General features: G+C 42.1%; 1 protein-coding gene and 1 long non-coding RNA gene across 4 annotated transcripts in view; one reads left to right on the top strand and one right to left on the bottom strand.

The window, feature by feature from the left end:
- The window catches only part of Pcdh10 (protocadherin 10), a 71,513-nt gene extending 66,062 nt beyond the window's left edge, over positions 1 to 5,451 (bottom strand). For all 3 annotated transcript variants that reach the window (XM_006994545.4, XM_006994547.4, XM_006994546.4), the window contains exons 1-2: positions 1,961 to 5,451; positions 383 to 441 (exon numbers count right to left, since the gene is read on the bottom strand). In XM_006994545.4, the coding sequence (XP_006994607.1) occupies positions 383 to 441; positions 1,961 to 4,591 (2,690 nt within the window). In that variant the 5' untranslated portion in view covers positions 4,592 to 5,451. The remainder of the gene's footprint in view (positions 1 to 382; positions 442 to 1,960) is intronic.
- Positions 5,452 to 5,600: 149 nt separating this feature from the next.
- The window catches only part of LOC121830091 (uncharacterized), an 81,236-nt gene continuing 59,897 nt past the window's right edge, over positions 5,601 to 26,939 (top strand). Inside the window, exons 1-2 of the long non-coding RNA XR_006073014.2 lie at positions 5,601 to 5,696; positions 16,085 to 16,320. This is a non-coding gene — a long non-coding RNA (uncharacterized LOC121830091). The remainder of the gene's footprint in view (positions 5,697 to 16,084; positions 16,321 to 26,939) is intronic.

Here is a 26,939-nt window from a genome sequence, read left to right as displayed (position 1 = left end):
ATGTACCTCTATTTCCACGTGAAGCTCATTTTTTCCACTTAAATCTGGGAGACATCACAGGCAATTGAATCATCAAAAATGTGAAGTTTGGACATTATTCTATGACTGGAGCTAAGTACATGTCTATGACATGTTCATACAATATATATGAACACATGGAAAAGTCACAGAAACTGGAAAAACATTTTATAATTTTATATAAATAAAACATTGTATAGCCAACAGCACACAGACAAACAAATTATATACAGGATTTCTGCCTTGCCCTAGTTTAAAATCTTTATACATTGTGTCTCTTAAAACAAAACAACACACCACTTCCTACATTTACTAGGTAGGAAACTGTTTACACACCAAGGTGAGGATTGCAAAGAGTTCATACCTGTTAACTCGGCGAGGTCTGTCAACTAGATAGCTGAGCTCTGCTCGCTGGTGTTTATTCTAGGAAAAAAATAAATAAATAAAGAGCACCAAAATTCAGAGGGCACAGTGGTCATTTTCCTTTTGAGAATAAGAACTACATTGGATTTAAGCACTGGTGGACATTTTGATGAATTTTCAGGCTTTCCTAAGACCACAGAGTGGTGACTGCTGGGTAGGAGCAGGAGAAACGTGTAGAGACATTTGAATCTCGATTTCTTTAATTCAGCTGTAAAGGCTTAAACAGGGAAAAGAAAACTTGCTGGCCCACAGGAAATGTGTCTTACTTCAAAGGGAGAATGCAAACAACCTTATAGCTAGGCTTAATAAACTGTTGTGTCTACCACAGAATTACCCTGATTGAGTTCTGTGTCTTGCCCTGCCACAGCCTCCAGAGTGTTTAAGTGCATACTGATGGACACAAGAAAAACAGCGCGCTCAATAAGCAAAAGTTTGGATATTTTCTCCAATTATTTTGTTGTTTATTTTCAAAAGGTACTTAAGTTACAAATGAGCTGTACAAATAGTCATGAAAGTCAGTGAGTTATATCTGAGATTCAAAGTAAGGAGATGTCAAGAAAGACTGTCATAATCCTGCCCCCACCTTCCCCTCAGGAAGCCCTCTGCAAGCTCCACCCAGCCCACACCTTTCAGTCCAAACTTTGTTTTACATGGTTCTCCCCGGTCGGTCCCCACCCTCCAACTTTTCCACTATGTCTCTGCCTTTTAAAAGGAAATTAAAATTGACAAGCCAAATTCTTTGATGAAGAAAGCCAACAGTGGGCGATTCCTTAAAAAAAAAAAAGACCAATGGCAAGAAAAGGTAAATAGTACTGAAACGATATATTTAAGAGACTTGTTCAAGCTTTCAGTTGGTTTACTCTCTTACAAGGTTCGGTGCCAAAGGGACTTCATTCAAATTCACACTGTGTGGGCATTCGGCTTCAAGAGCTGTGTAAAGCTGTCCAGAACAGAATTGAAGACTTTTTTTTTTTTTTTCAGAGAAGGAACTGGTCACTAAAACATGCAATCCAATTTAGGCAATCATATAGTGTTAAACAATCTATAGCTCACTTGTACACGCGACTGAAAGCAGTGATAAACAAACCAAAATTGAACCACTTTATTAAAGCCTGGGACAGATGCAAAGAGAAAAAGACCCTTGTCCGTGATAGGAAGCCCCTCCCCCACCCCTCCTTCTCTCTTCAAGCTTTTTCTCTTCTGGCCCCCAGGTTGCAAAGAAGGCAGGACTTTAAATATGGGAAGGGGGGGGGGGGAAGCTCCAAGGTGTCAATGAAGCAACGCGGAAGGGAATGAAAATAAAAGCAAAGGGGTGGAGCGCAGTCAGGAACAACACGGAAGTTAGGTTACACTTCACGAGGTGAGAAAAGGTGACCCCATACCCTTGCCTTCTCACAGCCATACAAATCAGCTAACACCCTAAAAATAAACAGTACACGGAAAGAGATACAGGGCCAGGCTAGAGGAGGCTTTCTGATGGAGGAGATGAGAGATGGTGGTTCTTTCGCTTCAGCCTTACCTCGTTGGACAAAATGCTTCCGTTGGAAATGATGTCTGGTTGCTGGTCGCTGTACCCGGTGACGATGGCTCCGCAGGGATTGTGCTCAGCGTCTGTACTCCGGGAAGGGCTGCAGGGCTTCAGGAACATCAGGTCGGTCTTGGCAGACTCCGGAGTGAGGCAAACCTGATAGCAATAGTTCTGGTTGTGATGATGGGAGCCAAAGCTCCCGGACTCTTCCACCGGCACCTGGGCTGGGTTGCTAGGGACGTTGGCGCTCTGCACCAACATGATATCTGACTTGCTGAGTTTCTTCTTGCGCGCCCGGGCTTGGCGGCCGCAGCAGGTGGAGCCCCCGCTGCCACAGCAGCAGCAGCAGAGGCAGCAATCGCTCGCTAGACAAGTATAGATGTTGAGTTTTTTCTCCTTTTGACAGCGCACGGCCAACACGATCATGGCCAGCAGAAAGATGAAGGACACCGAGCCCAGCGCGATGATGAGGATGAGTGTGAGGTCCAGGGAAGTTTCCCCGCTGCCGGAGCGGCTGGGGCGCTGGTGCTCCCCTGGCCCTCCGCCTCCTCCCCCGCCCCCGCCCTGGGGCTCCACGGCCCCATCCACCAGCTGAACAACCAGGGTGGCTGTGGAGGACAGGGGTGGCTGCCCGTGGTCGCGCACCTCGATCACCAGCTCGTAAGGCCGCTGGGGGTCGCGCTTGGCTGGGACCCGGCGCGCAGTGCGGAGCTCTCCGGTGCGCCAGTCCAGGCGGAATAGGTTCATTTCGTTGCCCCGCACGATGCTGTAGGTGAGCCTGGCGTTCTCGCCGTCGTCCGCGTCCACTGCGGCCACGCGAGTGAGCAGGTAGCCCGGCTCTGCAGAGCGCGGGAGCACCTCGCGGGCTGGAGTCCCGTTGCGCCCCGGCAGGGGCGCCACGATGGCGGGGGCGTTGTCATTCTGATCTACAATCAGGATGTTGACCGTGGCGTTGCCTGCCAGCGCCTGGGGGCTGCCGGCGTCCCGGGCTTCCACCTGAAAGCTGAAGTCCTTGATCTGCTCATAGTCGAAGGATCTCAGGGCGTACAAGTAGCCGTTGTCTGAGTTGATGGACACGTAGGTGAAGACGCTCATGCCCTGGATCTGGCACTCGAGGATAGAGTAGGTTAATTTGGCATTGGCCCCTTCGTCGCGGTCCGTGGCGCTCACCGCGTAAATGTAGGCTCCCGGCACGTTGTTTTCTGTCACATACACGTCGTAGACTGGCTGGCTGAAGCGCGGCGCATTGTCGTTCACATCTGACACTTGAACCTGGATCGACTTACTGGTGGAGAGTGCAGGCTCGCCCCGGTCGCGGGCCACCACTGTCAGGGTGTAGGAGTCACCAGCCTCTCGGTCCAAAGGGGCTTCGGTCACGATAGTGTAGTAATTCTTGAAAGAAGACTTGAGGCGGAACGGCACGTCTCCCAGCAGCTCGCACTGCACCTGCCCATTCTCCTCTGAGTCTCGATCGGTCACGCTGAACAGAGCCACCACGGTGCCAGGGGCCGCACCCTCGCTCACTGCCTCTTTCACGGTGCTGAAGCTGATCTCTGGTGCGTTGTCGTTGGCATCCAGGACTCTCACTAGCACCTTGCAGTGTGCAGGCACAGCATTGGGACCCAAATCCTTGGCTTGGACATAGACCTGGTACACTGGGCTCTCTTCATAGTCCAGCTCGCCGCTCACCTCCAGCCGGCCGGTGCGAGGCGACAGTCCAAAGAGCTCTCGAGCCCTGGGCGAAATGTGACTGCTAAATGAGTACACGACCTCGCCGTTCTGGCCTTCATCAGGGTCGGTGGCATTGAGCTGGATCACTAGAGTGCCAGGGGGTGAATTCTCTGGTAGGGACACAGTGTAGACGGGTTGGTCGAACGCCGGCACATTGTCGTTGGAGTCGAGTACTCGGATGGTGAGCAAGGCCGTGCCAGTGCGCTGCTGCTGGGGGGGCAGGCCGGCTCCCCCACCGCCTCCCCCTCCTTCCCCTCCTCCTCCCCCTCCTCCCCCGTCCACCGCGGTCAGCACGTAGCGGTGCACCGCTTGCTGTTCTCGGTCCAGTGGCTTCTCCAGCACCAGCTCGGCGAATCGGTTGCCATCTCCTTGGGTCTGCACGTCTAGCGAGAAGTAGCTATTCGGGGTTATCTCATAGTCTCGCAATGAGTTAGTCCCCACGTCTGGGTCGAAGGCGCTCTCCAAGGGAAAGCGGGTGCCTGGCGTGGCGCTCTCTGAGATCTCTACTGTCAGGTCCGGCTCCGGGAAGGAGGGAGGGTTGTCATTGATGTCCAGCACTTCGATCTCCACTCGGAACAGCTCCAGCGGATTCTCCAGGAAGACCTCTAGGTGCAGGACACAAGAGGGGCTCTGCTTGCAGATCTGCTCGCGGTCGATCTTTTCGTTTACATACAGAACCCCGGTCTCCAGATTGAGGTCCAAGTAAGGGGTCCGTGAGTTGGCCACAGTCTGAAACCTGCGAGCTGAAAGTTTTGTAATGTCCAAGCCCAGATCTTCCGCGATATTCCCCACGAAAGTGCCATGTTCCTGCTCCTCCTGCACTGTATAATGAAGCTGGGAAAAGACTCCGTCCACCATCCAGAGCAAGGCAAAGAATAACAGCACAATCATCTCCAAAGGAAAGGAAGCCGCTCCCCCGTAGCCAGTTAGCCACCCGATTACCTCCCCCACCACCAAAAGAAATAATAATCTCAAAAATATAAATAAGAGAGTGTGCTACGTTGGGGGCTTCTGTGGCTGTCTTAAAATTTTTTTCCTTTTACTTCATTTTAGAGCTTCCCCAAATCCAGCCTCATTTTTCAATCTTAACGCAGAAAGGGTGACAGATGTCCCCTCTGCTCAGATGTAATCTTCCCACTGACCAATTAATAAAATAACGATAATACAATAGTCAGCCTCCTTTATTCCGACAGTCTTGGCGCAACGCGGCGCTGGCAAATCCCAAGGAGGAAATTTCGATATTTCAAGACTGTCCTAGGTTTGTCTTCTTCCTGATAGGAGGAGAACGTGGAGGAGGAAGAAGAAGAGGAGGAGGAGGACGATGAAGAGGAAGAGAAGGAAGAAGAGATGCTGCCGGCACCGCTGAACATGCCTCTTGATGTCAATGGCTTGCAAACGCGAGCGGGCTCAGAGACAGCGAGAGAATTTGGTGCCGGAAAAACACGGGGCCGTTCTGCAGCATAAAACTTTCATTCTCTTCATTTCCCCGGGTGGACGTTCCTCTTGACATTTTCTCCCCTCTTTGGCTCTATTTGCATGTCTTGGCTTTCACAGTCTTGTCTGCGTCCTCAACCCGACCGACCGTCCCTTGCTTTGCTGTAAACACAGCGAGCGGTTTCTTTTCTGCTGTTTCCTTCCCAAGCCTCTCCCCTCTAACCTGCCTCTTTTCCTTTCAGTCCATCCTGCCTCCTGCTTCAGCCCCAGAGCCTGTGATCTCGGCTGGCAGTTTCTGAGCTCCGAGCGCTCGGCTTCTCTGTTTTTGCGCAGCGCCCTCATTCTGCCAACCAATCGCCGGGGAGCACCACCCACCGAGCGACCGCTCATTGGCGAAAGTGTCCGTCAAGTATTCACGTCACGAGGCAGCCGGGAGGGGCGGGGCAGAACTCTCGCCTTGGCTGCCTGAGTGAGTGTGAGTGTGAGAGCGAGAACAGCCCGCAGGTCCCGAGGCGCTTGCAAGGGGACTCTGCCGCGGAAAGTTCCCAGTCCCCAGCCGCAGGTAATGGGCAGGGAATAAGAGAGGTTCCCCTGTTTGCATCAGCAAATACGAAAACATAATAGCAACAGCTGCGGTAGCCTCTCCAAGGAGCGGGGTTTCCAGTGACGCTAACATTCTTTTTCCTTTAAGGTGTTTTCCCTGCTGCTGAGCGTGGAAAGAAATCACCAAGAACGGGGGAAAGTTGCCCTGGGGCCGTAGTCAGCCGGGGTTGCCTAATGAAGGGACTCTGGCTGAGATACGCGCGGACAATTTAAATGCGGACATAAAATGGCATGTGTCAATCAGAGCAGGAGGGTCCGTAGGGGATGTGTGGGGAGGCTAGAAGAGGCTGAAATGGAAGTGTGGAGGTGAATTCCCCCCTGTAAAGCGGAGGGATTCAGACTGAGGGACGTGGGGTGACAGCTCCTATAGACGGGCAGATGGTTGAACGTCTACCCACCTAATGTCTACCCACAAAATGCTTATCTAGTAGATTAACTCGTTTGGGGACATGGCTTCGAACTATGAGTACCCTAGTCGAGGACTGGGGGGCTTCTTTGTAGCTTTTGCATTGGAGCCCGCCATCGTCAAACCCTACTCTAGGGCACCGGTGCCAGCACCACCCATTGCTGCGAGGCGCTTGCAATATCCCTGCGCCTTGCCTGGCCTCGCGCCAGGCAGCGGCGGGGAGCGCGGGCTTTTATTTTATTTGCCTGGTTTCTATTTCAATTTTTAATTTTTCTTTTACAATTGGCGATCCATCCCCGCCTCCATACTAGGGAGGGTGCGGAGGGTCCATGCCCAGCCTGGGGGCAGCTCTCTGGAGAATGACCGCGGGGTGGCCGCGAGGGCGGGAGGGGCGGTGAGCCGTGCAGCGGTGCACACGCACAGAGGAATAGAGTGTGCACCGCTGCGGGAATCCACAGACACGTTTGCACATTCCTGGTGCTGGCCCTGGTTCTCGCTGGCCTGGCGCTCAGCTCGGTGAGAGTCCCTGGGGAGCAGCCCCAGGATTCTGAGCGACGCGCTTGACTAGCCGCGGGTGCCCACTCCCGAGGTGCATCCACTCACCCAGGTCTCCTGAAGTTTCAAGGCGGCGCAAACCAACTCTCGGGTGCTGGAGAGTGCGTTTAATGCCTATTCTCCAAGGATAAATATCGAAATATATGTTTTTATACTAATCAATGTGCTGTCACAAGGAATAGGTTGTTTGTTTTCCGGTCCAGCCCTGTAAGTCAAAGATTAGAATGAAACCCTAGAGGTTTCCTGGTAATGAATGACCCAAGAGTAACGCCACTGGAACCTGAGGGAAGGTTCCTTGTCCACCCCCTAAGGTATGTTACATTGCCTTCGGGCAAGGAAATAGGAATGCGCGTCGCCACGCGTGATTGACACGGAGGCATGCTCGGAGCAGTCCGGAGAGTCCGTGTCTAACAGCCTGTTCCCCTAGCCCTAGGGGCTCTTGCTGAGAGATGGGTTCTACCTTTAAGCGGGTAGCTGGAAAAGGAGCCAGCAAACATGGCTAAGCCTTTTGCAGCTGCAGTGAATTGACCATTCGCCAAACCCAAGCTCAAACCGCTGCAGTTTAAAATGATTTTAGCGTCACGTCTGCGGCGGAGAATGGAACGGCAGAGCAGAAAAAAGGACCTGTGGATCAATGAAAAGGGGCTCGTAGTGTATCCGAATATTAATACACTGTGGCCATCTGTGCTTCCCGCCCCTCCTCCTTCCTTCAGATCCTATAGCTTTAAAATGAATTTCTTTTTTCTAGCTCTCAAGCTGACTCATCAGGAACCTAGAGCCCTGTTTAAAAAAATTAAAACACGACGGTAATGTTTTAATGTGTTTATTTGTACTAACGGAACACTTGTGTGTGTGTGTGCATGTTTACGTGTGAGAGACCTGCCGCGGAATGACGGTGCAGAAGCAAGGTGCTGGGGGAGCGGGTTTGCCTCTGGGAAAGGAGCTTGAAGTTTGAGCTGACTTAGGGCGTTTGTACAAAGCCAGCGAGCTTTCCGAGGTGGAGATGAGAACGTGGAGAGATGGCCAGATTTCCCTGTAAATAATCAGTGCATCCACTGTAACACTTGAGCTGCTTTTTTTTTTTTTTTTCCCCTTTTGGTGGCAGCTGTGTTTGAATGGGGACCTTCTCCAGAAACGTGGGTTACAGGCGTCTCCTAGCGGCGAAAGTGGCATAAGGCAAGCGAGATCATTTTGTCCTGGAGCCCGCCTTCGCCTTCGGTAAGGCTTGCCTGTTGGGGGCTCTGCTGGATTTTGCAGGTCACAGAGGCTGGAGTCCTGGCCAGCAACTCAAAACCAGACTCCTCCACAGGTCTGGCCTCGCTGACTTTTAGTCTCTGAGGAGCCAGCCTCTGCACCATAGGGGTGACAATAGAGTCTTCGTGGCCAAATAAAAGCGATCCAGGGTCTCTGCTTTCCCTGAGAAAACTCCATCCAAGGAGACTGCAAGAGCAGTGTGTTCGCATCCAGAATTTGCAGGTGGGCATTATAGTAAGGTCTTTGAAAGAAACCAGTCTTGCGATCCTGAACTCGAAAATGGTACTTAAAAATTTCCTTTCAGAAGTGCCTTTTGAGCCTAACATGTATGTTTCTGTCTTAGTACCAACGAAGCAGATACCTTCCCCTTCTACCTTTCAGGATTTTCTCCCTCCCCTACTTTGTCCCAGTATCTAGTGAAGCGCAATTATCGACACAGCAGTCTAGGGGAGGGGGTGGCTTCTTTGGAGTACACAGCAGTGCGTGTACTTTGTCCCTGGACTCTGCTTTACTGATGTGCTGTGGGAGAAGCAAGCGTGTGCATGCAATCTTGCAATCTTCCTCCCCTGGCCTCTGTACTCAAGGCGTGCCAGCTGTCTGTGCCACACAAAAAAAAAAAAAAAACTGCATGTAAGGAGGGGGGGTAATAATCATTTGGAAATAGATTATAAAAATAATGTTTCATGAAAATCCTAGTTTATGTGTGAATGTGGTAACACACACACACACACACACACACACACACACACACACACACACACACACACACGGCAGTAGTAAGAGGGCACCAAGGATCTCGAAGAGCATAGTAACTAAACAATAGGGTTGCTTTCTCATCTACTGCCTCTTGCTGGAGAGGGCAAAAGAGACAGGTTTGTTAACTAGCTTTTAGATAAGTGAGTGTTTGCTGTGATTTGAGATGACTCCAAAGCAATCTGTTTTTAAAATCCTCTTTTCATTGCACTGTGCTCAGAACTTTGAGAGAAAAATCTGAGGTTTTGTCATTTGGTAAGAATTGGAAGGAATAGTTTTAAATGCACCAATAAGGATGATTTTAAAATGTTAGGTAGCACCAGGATGGAGCTGGATGGTTCCTTGCATGTGCCACTCCTAAGAAGTCCAATCCACAATATAAATGCTGAGGATCTGGTGTAGCTGCACATTTTAGTGAAAACTAAGAGGTTCTTATGCACTCACTAGCTTTACACAACTTAAGGGCAGGCAAGCAAGTCTTCAGGGCTAAGCTCACAGACAAAAGGACAGCTCCATTTACTTGTAGTAAAGGGTGGATGTGGATTAGAGTTTTGGAAATGATTGGTATTGTATGCTACTAGAGGTGTTTGAGTGACTAGCAACCATGAGGCTTTGAACCCAACAGAGAACAAATCAGTTGGTCCGTATTCTTGGGACTGGGAATGCTAGATATTCCACTAAGTTCTACTGTCTTGATACTCAAATGCACATCTGTTTAACCTGGTAAGCACTGGTGTGGTTTCACATTACAGCATCTTTCCATTCATCCAACAGGGCCAGTATTTTGTTAAACGCTAAACAGTGAATTAAAAGCAATGGATGGGCTGATGCAGGCCTCTAATGCAAAATGACAAATTGCACTTAAGCAATACATGAGCAAGAAAATGATTTATGGATTTCTACAATGGTCTGAGCAAATGAAAGCAACATGAATTATACATCCTAATGCTCTAGATATCATTTTCTAATAATACCTTTTCAGTTCAGATACTATACCTTCTTTACTATAAGAGAAATTGATCAGGGATATTTTTAAATTAGGCAATGGATTTTGATAGTGATGCCAAATACATAGAGGTGTATAATTTCTTTTGGTTTCGGGATGGGAGAGTAATGAACATCAAACCAATAATTTTGCAGGTCCTTACACGTTGTTTTCAGAGGAGGTGAGCAGCCTTTTGAACATCTATGCCGTCCTGCCATCTTCCAAAGGCAAAGCAACAGCTCTGACTTAGAATGGCAGTTTTTCATTGCTGCATGACCCCATTTCTGAAAAATCAGAATTTATTTCCTCACCTCACCCCCTTTTCTCATTGTCCTGGATATTGAAAAGTCTGATTTCTAAATGTCTCTTGGCCTCTCCATATTCTTTTTATCCTATCTTTTTTATACTAAAAGAAATTTATTTAGTGTTTTGATATTCATGTGAGCTAATGAAATGGTCATTCAGCTTTGTGTGTGTGTGTGTGTGTGTGTGTGTGTGTGTGTGTGTGTGTGTGTGCCTCTTTGTGAACAAAACACTTTTCATGAGCTGCCTCAAATTACCTTAGGAGTCAGATAAACTTTTATATGGTACTGGTATTTTGAGCTTGAAAAATGAAAGTCTTTAGTTCCATCTCAGTTGTGAGGAGGATTACTTGCAGCATTTTCATTTAACTGTTTGAACTTTAGAGTGGGTCTTTCTTGGTGGTGTATACCATTGTCAGTGAGGTAACCTCTGCTGGGTTGCACACTTAACCAAAGGGAACCGCTAATCACCCCGAGGCCTCAAAAGTCACATTACTAAGCTTCATCTTAATTATCTAGTATCATTAAAGAAGGAAGAAGAAGAAAAAAGAAGAAAGAAAAAGAAACTAAAAAAAAAAAATCCCCACTGAATCCCAGTTTCTGCCTTTGACAACATTAATAACCACTCTTACTAAAAGATTACTGAAATCAATGATGTGATTAGGATTGTAAATAAGAGCTACAAGACATCAGATTTTAAAAGCCAGCTGCTCCACTAACAGGGAGATGTGTGGATTTTACTGATGGGACCCAGAGGCAGAAAATGAAGCTTCAAACACTAGGGTCGATACAGAACAATTTCAAAAATTAATTGCAAGTCTTGATTAAGTTTATATGAGCAAGAGAGAAATTCAGAAAGAGGCCCCCTCTCTCTCCTCCCTAGTGGCATGACTTCTTATTTGACACAGATAGAAAGCCGACCGAGTCCTAGCTTTTGCTAAGGAAGTATAAATTGTTTTCTTAGGGGAAGCCCCTTGGTCTTATCAATAGAGAATGAGATGACTGGAATTGTGATTGAGGTTACAAGTCATACAACTCTGTTCTTAATCACTTGAAAATAATCTTAGAGACAGGCACCATGGAAATAATATCCAAAGTGGCTTCAGAATTGTATTAATAATTATAATTACAACAATAAATTACAGCACACAGTAAAATGAATACTTCAATAAAAAGTATCACTCTGTTTCACCGACTTGTTAGTAAAACTCATAATACCAGGAGACTTGTTTTCTGTGCCATCCTTTCTAAATGGGTTAGTAATGTAGTATATTCTTCAATGCTTTATTCCACTGCAGTTTTGTATGTATTTAGATGAGCATAACTAATGGTTTTAAACCAAGTGCAAAGTTTTGTGTTTTGATATTTGCTCTCCAGACTCTGGAGCTATATGCATCCTCATCTTTTAGACAAGGCTATAGATCATATGTTAAGCAACTCATGAGACTACCATTCAAGTCCAAGTCTTCCAATATTCATGTTCAGGCTCATTTTACTATCACATGATATTGGAAATTTATTGATATTTGAGGCATGGTCTCACTTTGTTGCCTTGACTGACCTGGAACTCATTAAGTAGAGGAGTCTACACTCAAACTTGTCCTGTCTCTGCCTTCTGAGTGCTGGGATCAAAGGCAAGTGCCATGATATTTCCAAAGCCCATCTGTGTGGGTAAACTTAATGGAGAAAATAAAAAGAAGTGATTAGATTTAGTTATGCAAACATTCATGTCTTGAACTGATGTCAGTTCTAATCCCACTCAAGTCAAAACAGCTAGTACATCACTGAATTTACTCATGAGGAATTCAAGGAGTTTTTTCTGTTTTGTCTTTTCTTTTAAATTTTATCACTGAATCAAACTTGAATATATTTTCTTAAAGAGAAAGGGATTATAAGCAGTCACCTTCTTCTTGTGAGTTATGTCTGCCATGGAAATCATAGATTTTAATGAAGAAGCATGGAATTGATAAATCAAATATGTTCAAAAGGAAGCCATTTCTGGCACGTCTGTTATTAGAAATTACCAGGTTGACCAATGACCTTGGAAGCATTTTTTGTTCTCTCAGTTCACCAAAGGTTAAAACAAAAAGGAAACAAGAGATTCACAAGCTTTAAATTACTATTGTTAATTTTGTATACATTTGTGAGCTAGTCTTTAACTTAAAAATGAAAATGCATTTTGTCAAGAAACATTCATGATTTATTTTGCAGTAATTTCCTCAATTGTGCTTTGAAAATTTTTTATTCTGAAAAATTTGAAAGTTAAGGGTTTATTTGAAAAGTTCAAAATTTATGCAGGAAAATAAAATGAAGCAATCTCAAATTTGGGGGAAAAAGTAATCAAAGGAAGACAGTTTTGACAATACAGTCATAGTATGTGGCATTTCTAGTCATTTTCTTTGTATGAACTAACAAGAATAAAGTATCATGTTTCCTTTAAAATTATATTCAGTAATTCAGACCTTAAACAACGTGGGTTCTTGACTCAGTAATGCATCTTCTCAGTTCTAACGATCTCTCAGCTGTGGCAGTAGATGATGTGGCACCACATTACAAAGACCCGAGCCTCAGGAATTGAAACAAGTTAGGCACAGTCCCTTGCTTCTTCAAATGCTTGCATTTTACCAAACTACTTAACTCCTTTGAAGTCCTTTCAAAATATCTTTCCTTCCAAATTCCTATGAGAATGTGATGCTATATGAACCTTGATGTGAGGTTTAATCTGAAATGACTCATGTAAAGTACTTATAAAGGCCCACAGAAGAGACCCAATACATGTTATTAGTGCATAACAACACAGGTTTTCAATTGAGTAGCCCACTTACTGATATTTACTGTGAAAAATTGTCATTGATTTTTCCAAGGTTTTATTTCTCTAACAGAAACTATTCACTAAAAAGGCACAAAAACTGTTTTACATTGTGCACATTTCACAGGAAATTATAATATGATTTTGAAAACTGCATGCAAATAGATGAAGAAGTCTATGCTAATTAAATATAAGCTTCAAACCATGAAAATCAATTAGAAGCCTTTTCCAACATCATATTGCCGTGTTTTATATTTATATTGCTTTCCTCTGGAAAAAATAAAAATTCTCCTTAAGTTTAAATTTAGAAAACGAAGCTGATAGAATATGCATTAAAATATTTGTTTTGAAAGGGAGACAGTTAATTATTGAATTAAAATATTTTATTTTACTCATATTTGTTGATATTTTAGTATTACACTACTAAACTGTTGTTTAATATTCATTTATTTTTTTCTAATACCTTTGCTGACCAGCACTTAAAACTGTCAAAATTAAAAACAAATTGGTCAAAAAAAGAATCTGATAAAATCCAAGTTCAAAAGGAAGCCTATTTCTCTTCTTCAAAATGCAGATGCCTTTGGTTTTCTTTTTTGGCATTGCCTTACCATTTTCTGGATGCTACTGAACATATTAGCATTCCATTTAACTGCACCATACAACCAGAGAAAAAAAGACTCAAAATATGCACTGAAGCTCATGTTATGAAAATTCTTAGTACTGAATGAGAATTAGTGTTAGTCATGAATATATGTCTCAAAGACTCCACAATCAGTGTGATAAATTATACGTATTTGTAAAAGAGTTGGGAAATATTAATAATGAGAAAAAAACTAATGACTATCAACACTGTATGTAAAGAAAGATTGAACACAATAAATCAACCAGGTATTTCTTGAGAAGAGCATCTGTTGTGTTTTTAAAGGAAGCAGAAACACGCAACGGTGTAAACAAATAAACAGAATCAGGTTGATGCCACTTGCACCCTAGGAAGAAATAGCAGCAAGCTTTTCCGGAGAGATCACTACAATGCTTCACATGAGGCAATATCCTGACTTTGGACCCAGTTCCTTACCTCTATGATATCAGCCATTCTCAAATGGGCCTCTTTGGGTTTATCCCTTCCCCAAACCAAACTCCCATCTGACCAAATATAATGTCAAGGGTGATAGGTAAGATTCTTGTTCAGAACACACTGATTAGTGCTTTTGGTGCACTGTGGATTAAAAGCTAACATTCCATTTTAAGATTCTGACAAAATCTGAGATTACTTCCTGTTCCTAGGTTTATCTGTGGTGTTTGGCTACTGTTGCTAATTTAGTAGCAAAGTGACAATTGCTGATTTTCCAAAAATACATTGTTTCCCTTTTCTGTCATAATATGCAGAGAAGCATCCAAACTGGACAGTATGAGAGAGAGGCAAAGGGGGAGGGGGAAAAAGAGAGGGAGGGGAAGAAGGCGAGTGAGAGAGAGAGAGAGAGAGAGAGAGAGAGAGAGAGAGAGAGAGAGAGAGAGAATTGTTAATAACTACAGACACCAAGTAGCATTCACCTGGATACAGATTTACTGAATTACTGGATACTTAACTTTTTAACACTTACAATTCTTCATATTAAAAGATAATTTTGCGCCGGGCGGTGGTGGTGCACGCCTTTAATCCCAGCACTCGGGAGGCAGAGCCAGGTGGATCTCTGTGAGTTCGAGGCCAGCCTGGGCTACCAAGTGAGTTCCAGGAAAGGCGCAAAGCTACACAGAGAAACCCTGTCTCGAAAAAAAAAAAAAAAAAAAAAAGATAATTTTGGATATTATAATCAATTCTACAAGCTGTGCTTTTTCTAATAATGCATATTTGGTAAGGGGTTTCATAAGTTAGTAGTTTCAAATAAACCTCATCTAAGCTTTTTTAAAAAAAAAAAGCCCAGCTTAAAGGTGTGTTAAAAAACAAGTCATCTCTGTCTTGTTAAAATGTTTATTTTAATTGTATGTCTCGTCACTACATGCATGTAGTGCCCATGGAGGCCAGAAGAGGGTGTTGGATCTCCTGAAACTGGAGTTACAGATGATTGTATCATAAATTTTAAACATGGGGCTGGGTTAGCGTAAAAAGAAACTTTAATTAGCGTAGTCTACTCAAAGCAATGTTTGGAACTGCAAATATTGTGCAGAAGTGCACAGGCTCCCTTTGAGCTTCCGTATTCTTTATGTTCCTGAAAGGAAACATTTTCAGTTTGAAAGGGCATGAGTGCGCGCGCGCACACACACACACACACACACACACATACACACACACACACACACACACACACACACACACACGCACGCACGCACGCACGCACGCACACGCACGCACGCACACACGGACACGGACACAATATAGTCCTATTGGTATGGATGAACACTGACAGCATCTATATTTTATGACCACCAGAGCAATATAGTTGATCATTTAGATATTATGAAGGTTGATTTGTTTTTAATTTCATGTGCATTGGTGTTTTCTCTGCATGAATGTCTGTATGAGGGTGTTGTTTCCTCTGGAAGGTTACAGACAATTCTGAGCCACTTTGTAGGTGCTGTGAATTGAACCCAAGTCAACTGAAAGAGCAGCCAGGGTTCTTAACTACTGAGACATCTCTCTCACATGAAGCTTGACTATTCTTATCTCTATAGTTAAACTATGATTGTTTATGCTCTCAAGATAAAAAGTAATCCTGAGCCGGGCGATGGTGGCGCACGCCTTTAATCCCAGCACTCGAGAGGCAGAGCCAGCGGATCTCTGTGAGTTCGAGGCCAGCCTGGGCTACCAAGTGAATTCCAGGAAAGGCGCAAAGCTACACAGAGAAAGCCTGTTTTGAAAAAAAAAAAGTAACCCTGAAAAAAAAAGTAACACTGAAAGTTCATTGGCAGATAGTCTGGGAAATAAGAATAATGCAAATGTTTAGGTGAAAAATAAACACATATATTAAAATGCTTTTGGGGGAAAAACCTCATTTATGCTACATTTTAACCATAAAGTATAAATGGATCTGTAAAACATAATAAATTACACAAATTCAGATATTCCCACTTGTCCAAGTTTGTTGATTTTAGTAGAGAACTTCAGAATATTATGGAAAGAATGACTTAAGTTTTATTTAGTAGAATATGAACAAATGAATTCCAGATAGGTTTGACCACCAATTAAACTTTATAACTATGGAACAGGTAAATGTTTATAGTATTAAACATTATAAAATCTCAGGCATGTTTCTTAAACCCAGGCTTAACCTTGTGTCTTTCACAGCTACTCTGGAAAAAAGAAGAGAAACCAACCCAAACCCAACCAAAACTACAAAAATACATGAAATCCTTACAGCAAAAATGATGGGCATTTCTGATTAGAGATACTGAATGAAGAGTAGTGCTGTCCCTGAAATCACGTCTGGATCACCCCTCTCAGTTGATGCTGCTAACCTTGGAGACTGAAGGAAATTTGGAAAAGGGAACTGAAGTCTCACAATTTGGAAGTCTCCCTTGAAAGTAGGTCCCTTTAGACCTCGATACAGAAGAGTGGGGTGAAACTGTTAGTTTTTTAAAACTTTTTTTCCAACACAATTTCATTTCTTTTTTGTTGAACAACTTTGTTATGTGTCAGTTCCTTGCACATATGTTCATGGGTGCTGGGGTCCCTGAAAGGCTAGAGTTAAATTGATGTTAACAGTAAGTGGAGTCTCAGCCTCCATGGAGAGAAGCTCTGGGAAACAGAGGTTGATGTTTTGGATATGTCTGAGTGGTTTTGGCCAAGTTGTCTGTTGACTGGAAATCTCAAGAACTGAATTTTCCTGGGGATCTGTTGCTTATTCTTTATTTGATAAAAATATGTTTATCTATGATTAAGACACATACGATTACGTTCATGTCATAAGTGCTATAGATAAAGACAATGTTTAAGCCAAAACGTAAAACTTGATTACTTAGGGAACTTCATTAATCTTTATCATCATTAGCATTATCATAAACATGTTGGGAATCAGAAATATATCATAATTATTTTAATAGTATGGCAGAATCAAGCTATGCTAATATGAGAACACTGAAATTAGAAATTGGATTCTTTTTTACTACAAAAAAAAATCCCCTTCCTTCTTTCTCAAAATTTGTAGTTTGAGTTTAGCTGACCATAAACACAGGGTTCTTGGGGTGTGTGTCAGAGGAAGAGCACAACAAGATTACTCCAAACATTCTCAAAGGTATCAGGCTTCAAGATGGTAAGTCAGTAGATACTGTGTTATTATAAATAGTCAACCAAATGTAATATTTTATGCTCAAAATAAGGGAATGCTAAGGAGCTTAAGATATGGTTTGACTTTTAGATTGCTAACTGTGAGAACACTTTAATTTATATCTTTGTTCTCAAATTGAATCCATAAATATAAAGACAAATTTGACATGTCAAAAAAGAATGTAATAAGTCTTAAAAGGTTTTTAGTTCAATACTCACGAATTAGATAAGAAATGGTAAACATTTGCCATTTAACATCTGCTTATTGTGGTGGTGTCTTAAATGACTGCTGTTCACCCTGTCTCTTTGGAGTGTTCTTATGTTCAGGTGCATTTGTGAAACTGCTCCTAGGTGAGAAGGCGGTGCTATAGTTCAGTGAGTTGTAGGTGGCAGTGTACATAACAAAATTGCATGTGTTACAGTTTTCCCCCATTGGTTAACTGTTTTACTTATTTCTCTTGGATTTGAGTTTTAACCCAGGACTTCATATAAGCTAAGAATATACTTTGATCTACAACCACAGCCCTGCTTGGCAACTGTATACTTACTATTATTGTAGATCTTGCCTTATAACATTAACTCATCAAAAAAAAAAAAAAAAGAACAAAGATAAGAAAAAGAAAGAGAGAGAGAAAAAAATTGGCCACACACAGTTTGTGTGTGTTACTGAGATATATTTTAAATATCAGTTTTTCTGAAAGAAGCATTTTTAGGAGCCTTTACTAAATACTTTTGAAAGTCAATATACATATATCAGAAAAAACATACTCATCTGTCAGCAGACCTAATACTAAGAGAATTTAAAGCAATCATACATCATCAGTGACAGTTTCTTATCCTGTCTGGGTCACTGTTTAAAAGTTACAATCAACTGTGACTTGGTTGGTCATTTATAATAACACAGTCCCTACTGATTTATTATCCTGAAGTCTGCTACCTCTAAAAAAAAAAAAAGATAGGAACACACTTTCTGCTCTCTGTCCCAGCACACATGCTGAGAACTTCACAATAATAAAGTTATACAATGTAAAGACACAGAATAACTGTGAGATAATGACTGAAAGCTACAGGGTGGCATCCCCAAGGGTTAAGATCAACAATTGAAAGAGTGCATGGTGCCTGTGTCCTTCTAGATCACAGAACATGTGCAAAGGTCTCATGAAAGCGAACGGGAGGCAGATGGACAGGAAACATAGGATTGTGTGAGATTCAGATACGCACGTTGGATTATATATCCTGATCCTGAGTTCTTCCCCCTATACTGAACAATATGAAATGTCCCACTTCACTCTCCCATACACTGAGGTCCATCCACCTAATCCCAGTTCTTTGTGCTCACAAGATGATGGGAGAACTTTCCTCGCAGGATGGCATACTATTATCTCTGATAAGTAAGCAGTATTTTTGTTTTTAATTTGTGTTTTCTTAAATGAGTGGTTTTTGTTTTTTGTTTTTTTTTTTTTGGTTTTGTGATTTGTCTTCTCTGTAATTTGTTTTTCTATTTTAACATTCAATGAATTAAATTTTTAATTTTAAGCTCGTTTTCGGCTTATGATTTTCAAATAGATATCTGTTTGCTTTTTCATTATGTATGTATGTACAAGTAGTGTGTTACTAGAGGCATGTACATAGCAGTTGTTAGTATATATGCATGTATGTGTAGTATGCATATGTGATGTATGTATGTGTATACATACCCCTATGTGTGTGTGCTGAGGCCAGAGGAGGATGTTGGTTGTTCTATTGTTAGTATACACATTATTCCCCCTGGATAAGGTCTCTCACTGGCCTGGAGCTCACTGATGCACTAGATTAAGTGGCCAGCAAATTTATGGGATCTACCTGTCACTACCTCACAGTTCTGGGCTTATAGGCGAACTGGCCTTTCCAGACTTTTACATGGGTGCTAGACATCTGAATTGAGTTCCTAATATTTGCCCAGCACATATTCATACCCACTGAGGTATCCCCTCCACCCTACTTTTATTGTTTTATTTTATTTTATTATTATTATTTTTTTTTTTTGGTTTTTCGAGACAGGGTTTCTCTGTGTAGCTTTGCGCCTTTCCTGGAACTCACTTGGTAGCCCAGGCTGGCCTCGAACTCACAGAGATCCGCCTGGCTCTGCCTCCCGAGTGCTGGGATTAAAGGCGTGCGCCACCACCGCCCGGCTGTTTTATTTTATTTTATTTTACATCCAAACCACAGTTTCCCCTCCCTCCTTTCCTCCCGTCTCCCCCCCCCCCACCAACCTCCCTTCTACTGCCTCATCCACTCGTTCTCCCTCTCCATTCAGATGAGGTAAGGTCTCCCTTGGGAATCCACAGAGCATGGCATACCAAGGACCAAGATCCTTCCCCTTGCAACAAGGCTGAACAAGGCATCCCACCGTAAGGACTAGGTTCCTAAGACCCAGCTCATGCATCAGAGACAGGTCCTGGTCTCACTGCTAGGGGCCCCACCAAAGACCAAGCTATGCAACTGTCACCCAGATGCAGAGGGCCTAGGTTGGTCCTGTGCCAGCTCCCTAGCTGTCCACCCAGAGTCTGCACGAGCTCCCACAAGCTCAGGTCAGCTGTCTCTGTGGGTTTTCCTGTCATGATCTTGATGGCCCCTTGCTCATATAATCCCTCCACTCTCTCTTCAACTGGAGTCTTGGAGCTTGGCCCAGTGCTTGGCTGTAGATCACTGCATCTGCTTCCATCCGGTACTGGATGAAGGTTTTATGATGACAGTTAGGGTAGTCACCAATCTGATTACAGGGGAAGGCCGTTCAGATACCCACCCTCTCAACTATTGCTAGGAGTCTTAGCTGGGATCATCCTTGTTGTTTCCTTGGGGTTCTGTTAGCACTAGCTTTTTCCCTAACCCCATAACGGCCCCCCCTATTTTTCTATAATATTCAAGGATCCAGCCTTAAATTTATGCAATTTCAGGGCCCAGGAGAGAAGCTAGCTACCATCAGCACAGGAATGAATCCAGTTGCTCAGAGCTCTTTCTTCAATTCGTTTATTCGTCAGTCACCATCATTCAATCACTAGTTCAGCTCTCTCAGATTTGTTCATTTCTTAATTCCCCCAATTCCTGATTTCTCTAAATTCCCTTAGTTCCAATTCTCTTGGTTTCCCTAGTTCCAATTCTCTTAATTCCCTTCAATTCTTAGTTCCCTCAATCCTTAGTTTCCTCCATTCCTAGTTCCCTCAATTCTTAGTTCCCTCAATTCTCACCCCCTACTCCAGGGAGGGGGTGGGTTGGGGGAGGAGGGGTGGTGGTGGTTTATATCCTATCCTAAACAGTAACACCTCATGTTTTGTATACAGCACAAGATTGTAGGGGTCCCCCCACTAGAGGCTTCCTGGCAATTTTATTTGCAACTCAAAAGGGGAGAGATAAGAGTGGAGTCAGTTAGCAGCTGAAATAAATCAGAAAAGGAATTTGTGTGCTAGAAATATATCCTTATTGTGGTTAGGTGAAGGCATTACGAATCAATCAACTATAGACTTACAGGTGAGAGGGTAGGGAAAGTCTGTAGGTCACTAAAAGTTAAAACTGTCACTTTTTCCCTCTGCCTCCAGTTTCCTGACAGGGCGGGTGGGGGAAGAGTACTCATAACTAGTCAATCTGCATCACAGTTTGAAACACCTGCTGAGGGGAACTCCCTTTCATCTAAGAGGTTCTGGGGTTGGGGGGAGACAGAGACAGAGAGAGGAGGCCTTGATTTGCACAAGAAACAAAGCTGGTTTGTCTAGTTGGTAGGCATTTGGCCTGTGAGACACGTAGTCTCAGATTTTATCTAAGTTGGGGGGTTTTTCAGGCTTCTAACAGATAGCCTGGTAGCTGTCTGTTCCTTGCTTGTCTTAAGACTTAGTTTGGGGTTGACTCTATCTTAGAAAGTAGCTCAAGAGGGTATTTGCAAGAGGCAGAAACCCAAAACAAATGCTAAAGAGGGGGCCTGGAGCTCAGCGGCAGAAGGTTCTAAGTGACCATCCAGGTGTTTTGAAAAGGAGGTTCACACACAGACACATTTTAGGAGAATTATGAGCACAAGGAATTCATAGCAAGGCATAACTGAATATTAAGCTCCATAACACCAATAGTCCTTGCTGATTGGCTTCCCACTCGACTGACCCTTGGCCTTGTCAAGGTATAGCTTATGACATACAGCTGGACTTCTATTTCATATTCCTGTGGCTCACCACACTCTATCAAGATTTCTCTTTATTTATTACTCTCCTCCTTCATCTTGCCCCCAATTCAACCATCCCAATCCCTCATGTTCGCATCCCCTCATTCCCTCCCCACGACGCACCCCCTCCCACACCTCCAGTTTACCCAGGACATCTTATTTATTTCCTCTTCCAAGGGAGATCCATGTGTCCCTCTTAGAGTCCTCCTTGTTACCTTGCTCCTCTGGGACTGGTTATCCTTTGCTTTACATCTAATATCCACTTATGAGGGAGTACATACCATGTTTGTCTTTCTGGGTCTGGGTTACCTCACTCAAGATGATTTTTCTAGTTCCATCCATTTGCCTGCAAATTTCATGATACCATTCTTTTTTTGTTTTTGTTTTCTCTCACTGAGTAATACTCCATTGTGTATATGTACCACATTTTCTTTATCCATTATTCTGTTGAGGGGCATCTAGGTTGCTTCCAGATTCTGGTTATTATGAATAATGTTGCTATGAACATAGTTGAGCATGTGTCCTTATGGTATGGTTGAGCATCCTTTGGGTATATGTCCAAGAGTGGTATCGCTGTGTCTTGAGGTAAATTGATTCCCAATTTCCTGAAAAGCCACCATATTGATTTCCAAAGAGACTGTACAAGTTTGTGCTCCCACTAGCAGTGGAGGAGTGTTCCCCATACTCCACAACCTCTCCAATATAGACTGTCATTAGCATTTTTAATCTTGGCCATTCTGACAGATATAAAATGGTATCTCAGATTAAATTTATTTTAGGTGATACCTAAAATTATAAAAATTGTAAGTATTGATAGACTATCAAGTGAGGACATGAATTTTTAATGTCTAAGTTGAGCTAAAAACATCTAGTTACTCAATTAATTGTCCTTTTTTATAGCAACATGTTCCCCTTCTAGCTTTTGGAGATATGCAGCATATTGTTGGAATTATGTTTTGTGCATGCTGCCTTTCAAGTTGTGCCATTTGCTTATCATCGTGGGCAAATACATAAACCTTATTAATTCTAATATATAATAGGCATACTATAAAGATTTCCAAATGGGAATCCTTGCTTAAGTTATGCTTTGCTTATTTCCATAGCCATTAGAGGCACTAAAAATTTGTGTATTTCATGAGCACTTTAAAAATGAACTATTTTTAAATTCTGTGTTATAATTCTGCAGCATGTAGAGGTCTTGACTATGCTTCAGTGTTTAGATTTTAAAGTAAATGTAGTCTTTGTGAAAAGCAATTCCCAGAACAATAACAACTAACCCTTGAACCTGTGTTAAATATTCTACAATGCCGACTGGAACTTTGTTAAGTGTGAAAAGTTGAAGAGTTTCAGATCCGGGCCCTAATTATATTAGGCTATCTTTATTCCCCTTAATAGTATTCACTAAACACTTCTCCTTCTGATCTACTGTACTTGGAATTACCATCAGAATCCTTTTGGTTTCAGACCACGAACACAAAAGGTAGGTATGTCATCAGATGGTTTCTGAAATCTTGGCAGAGATTTTCCTACTTTGCTGTGACCCAGTTAACGGATATCCTCCTAACATGTTTGAAAAGTGCCTTGACATATAACTTTCATTTGTTTAGTTAAGTATAAAATTTAATTAAACCATTTCCACATTGGATCATGTTGTTTGAGACATCCTGATCCATATTCTTTAAGTCACTCCTATTAGCTCAAGAAGAAATCCTTACTCCATATACATAAGAACTGTGTTTTGCACCAACAGCTTTTAGAGACATAAACCAAGTTCACATACATTGAGTCAAGTTCAATTTATAAGTAAAGTGAAACCAGAAAAATTAGATAAAACAGAAGACCATCTCAAACTCTCTTTGAGTTGGAGATATCGCTCAGCCAAAGATTTGGTTGCTCCTGTCTTTGAGGGATATCCCTAAGTTAAGCAGCAAGAGCGGTAGTCTTTACATAGAAAATGGATATTATACCCAAAGTTACCACGTTCTCACTGCATGTTACTCTAAAAAGCATTTATACATAGCAGGCTGTGACATCAATCTTTCCCTCTACTCATGCGCGGATTAAGGAAATGAGGACACTGTAATACAAGTACAGCTGAGTTATTTTGCATATGTGGTTATATCCTAGGGAAAATATCATCTCATTAGGTGGTACCTCCATGAGTCTGTAATAGTAATGCAGACATCAAGACCTTCACAATTATGAACACATATTTCTATATTGTGGAAAATAAAATTATAACTTATAATTCAATTTGAAATAAATAATGGCAAGCCATTTGACTGATAAATTTATTATTTCTGCAAATACATATACAATATTTTTAATATTGCCAAAGTTCTTGATACATTAATGAACAATGCTTTGCCTTTGTGAGTGTATGATTGAACAGATGGGGGAAAAAAGTAAGTGTGCTCACTAAATAAATGAGATAGTTTCCTAAAAGGTAAAATGTACTGTGAGGTACTGAAAATATAGGTAAAAGGAATATATAAATATAAAATTAAGTACTTCTGGTGCAAAAGAGATGGGTAAATACTAAAAAGCAATTGTGAGGACTGACGTTCAGATCCCATATTACAAACTAGACATCCTGCACACACCTGTAACACCAACTCCAAGAGAGTCTGAAGGAGGATGGCTGGCTCCAGGCACAGCTGATAAAATGCAGGTCCCAGGTTCAGAAAGAGATCTGCACTAAAGGAGTAGCCACATGGTGATAGAGAGGGACAACTGATGCCCTCTCCTAGCTTCTCAGTCCATGAACACACGTGTACAGATAAGTACCCCCGAACATACACACACACCACATACACACTCACACATATGCACACACATGTACACACACTAGCACACATATACACATACATATACATACACATATACACATACATACACATATACACACACACTAATACACATATACACACACATACATACACACATGTAGGCGGAGTTTTCCTGTCCTGACCTGCTGCTCCCAAATAACCAGCAGCTGCTTCCCAAATAACTGACTCAGACAATTAATATAAATTATAAATGATCAGCAGATAGCTCAGGCTTGTTACTAGCCAACTCTTAACATTTAAATTAACCCATATTTCTTATCTGTATTTGCCACATATCTCATGGCTTATTACCTCAATTCCTACATGTGCTGCTTCCTCTGCAGCTGGCTGGCATCTCCAACTCCACCCTTCCTCCCATCATTGTCCTAATCTGATCATCTCACCTATAATTCCTGCATGGCTGCTGGGCAATGAGCTTATTATTAAACCAATCCAAGTGACAAATCTTGACAGTGTACAAAAGGATTATTCCACAGCACGTGCACACACATACACTCACACACATACACTCAAACACACACACATACACTCACAAATACAAACAGAAAGAGAGAGACAGAGGCAGAGAGAGAGAGACAGAGAGAGAGAGATTTAAAAGTTAAGGACTTCTACATTTCTGAAGGTGACCAACATGAAGATGCGGTTTAGAGAAAAACAAGTAAACAATGATTTCTACTGAAAAGAGAAAAACATACATTAGGAGACAGATATGGTACTGGCTTTTTGTTGTTGTTTGTTTGTTTTAGTATTTCCTCCATGAGTTTCTTTAAGGTTGATTTCTCATTAGACAGTAAATTGAATGTTCTCCCACCAGACATTTTGCCCCAAACATAGAAATTATGGGAGAACCATGGGAATAACCATATCATTCTGATAACAAAATGGCTTTTTAAAAGAAAAAAATAGGACTGTCTGGATATAGAATAGGCTTTCAATTTTTTTTTAGCATACTTTTATTTTTAGCAAAAACATAAGGTGGTTTTTAAGAATGCATCTGGGGAGGCAAAACATTGATTTAGGGAGTTGAGTGCCTAGCAGGGATCTTTCAGTGCTTCCATGTTTACTTTAACAAAACACTTACTATCCATGGGGAGCTATCAGACAATGAGTTAAAAGTAAAGGAATTAAAAGATAAGAAGAATCTAGTTATTGTTTGATCAAATGAATTTCATGGAGAACTGGCAGTGAGCAGTGCCATTATCCCCACTCTAAGTGGCATTGATTGTCTCTTGCCAAAATCTGATTTTCAGTCTACTGGGAATAAAAAGACTTAAAGACGTGGCCACATGTTGACATGATGGGCACTTCTAGAACAGGCTGTGTGATAGGAGTGCTCCCTGTATATGCTTGGTAAGGTTTCTCTTGTTTCAGTTAACTCTGTAATAAGTAAGTGGTAGTCTTAGAAGAAGCCAAGGTCTGTGCACCCAAAATCTGTAATCACAAAAAACTCACTCCTCTTTGCCCTGTTCAATAAAATTTTGTTTTGCTGAAATATCAACATTTTACCAGTGTGCTTGTTACCTAAGCTAATTTATTTGCTTACTAATCTTATGCATTTTTAACACAAACCCACACACATACACACACACACACACACACACACACACACACATACATACACATATGCACGCACTATGGAATAAACACCTGTCTACCTAAGTCATTGTGCTGTTTACAGATAATCTTTTCTTGATTAATAAATAAATGTTCTAAACAGACAAATTCCAAATCTGTGCCACATAGTAAGAGCATGTCTTGATAATTGAAAGGCTCTCTTAGGAAAAATAAAATGGTTCTAGTGTCAGCATGAATACACACATATAGGAATTCCTGGTTTATAATGGCATAAAAATTAACAGCAGAAAGATGGATGTTAGTGAGGGCATGGAAAGAAATATAGCGACATGTGATTCATCTGCATGCTACACTGGTAATGTCATGACTATGCTGTGAGACTGATGTAGGAAGGATTTACATCTTGTTGCTTGTCCCTTTTATATAGGGTACAAATATTTTTATATATTTCAGAATGATTTCAAAACACCAATCTCCATTTATACATGCATAGTAAGGGCGTCCATTAATAGTCATGATTTCAGTACATTTAGAAATCCTTAATTATTTTACAATTATTTGTAAAGAAGGATTACCTCAATTACTTTTCTCCTTGACTGTGCTAGATTTATCATTAGAGGTTGTACTTAATCTTTGTTTTAATTTTTGAGATTATAATATAATTACATCATTTCTCCTCTTTCTTTCCTTCAAACACTTCCATAAACCCTTCTTTGCTCTTTTGCAAATTCATGGTCTCTTTTCATTAATTGCTGTTATATGTACACACATACCATACACACAAACACACCACACACACACACACACACACATATAGTAGTATATACCTATGTATATACATATACACCTGTGGTGTGTGTGTGTGTGTGTGTGTGTGTGTGTGTGTGTGTGTGTGTGTGTGTATCATGCTCAATCTGTATAATGTTACTCATTTGTATGTTTTCAGGTGTGATCATCTGGTATTGAATCTTTTTTTTTAAAAAAAATCACATTTCATGGTAGTTTCCATGCTGAAAAGTAATTGTCCAACACAAAAATCTCAGGATATTTTTATAGACTTTTGGCCATTTTTGATTTGCATGGGTGTTTTTGTCTTATTGTTCAAATGTTTTGTTTTCCATTTCTGAAAGTTTTTTTTCTTTTTGACTTGTGTGTGTGTGCATATTTCTTGATGTTTTTGTTTGTTTTTGAAAAGGAGAGAGAAATAAACATAACTTTGGGTGCGGAGGGAGATGGGGACTGTCTGGGAGGAACTGGAAGTGGGAAA

The sequence above is a fragment of the Peromyscus maniculatus genome, chromosome 6 (genome assembly GCF_049852395.1).
Source record: "Peromyscus maniculatus bairdii isolate BWxNUB_F1_BW_parent chromosome 6, HU_Pman_BW_mat_3.1, whole genome shotgun sequence".
Classification (NCBI taxonomy): Eukaryota; Metazoa; Chordata; class Mammalia; order Rodentia; family Cricetidae; genus Peromyscus; species Peromyscus maniculatus.
The sequence above is the reverse complement of the archived record's forward strand: the minus strand, read 5'-3'. Positions and strand labels throughout refer to the sequence as shown.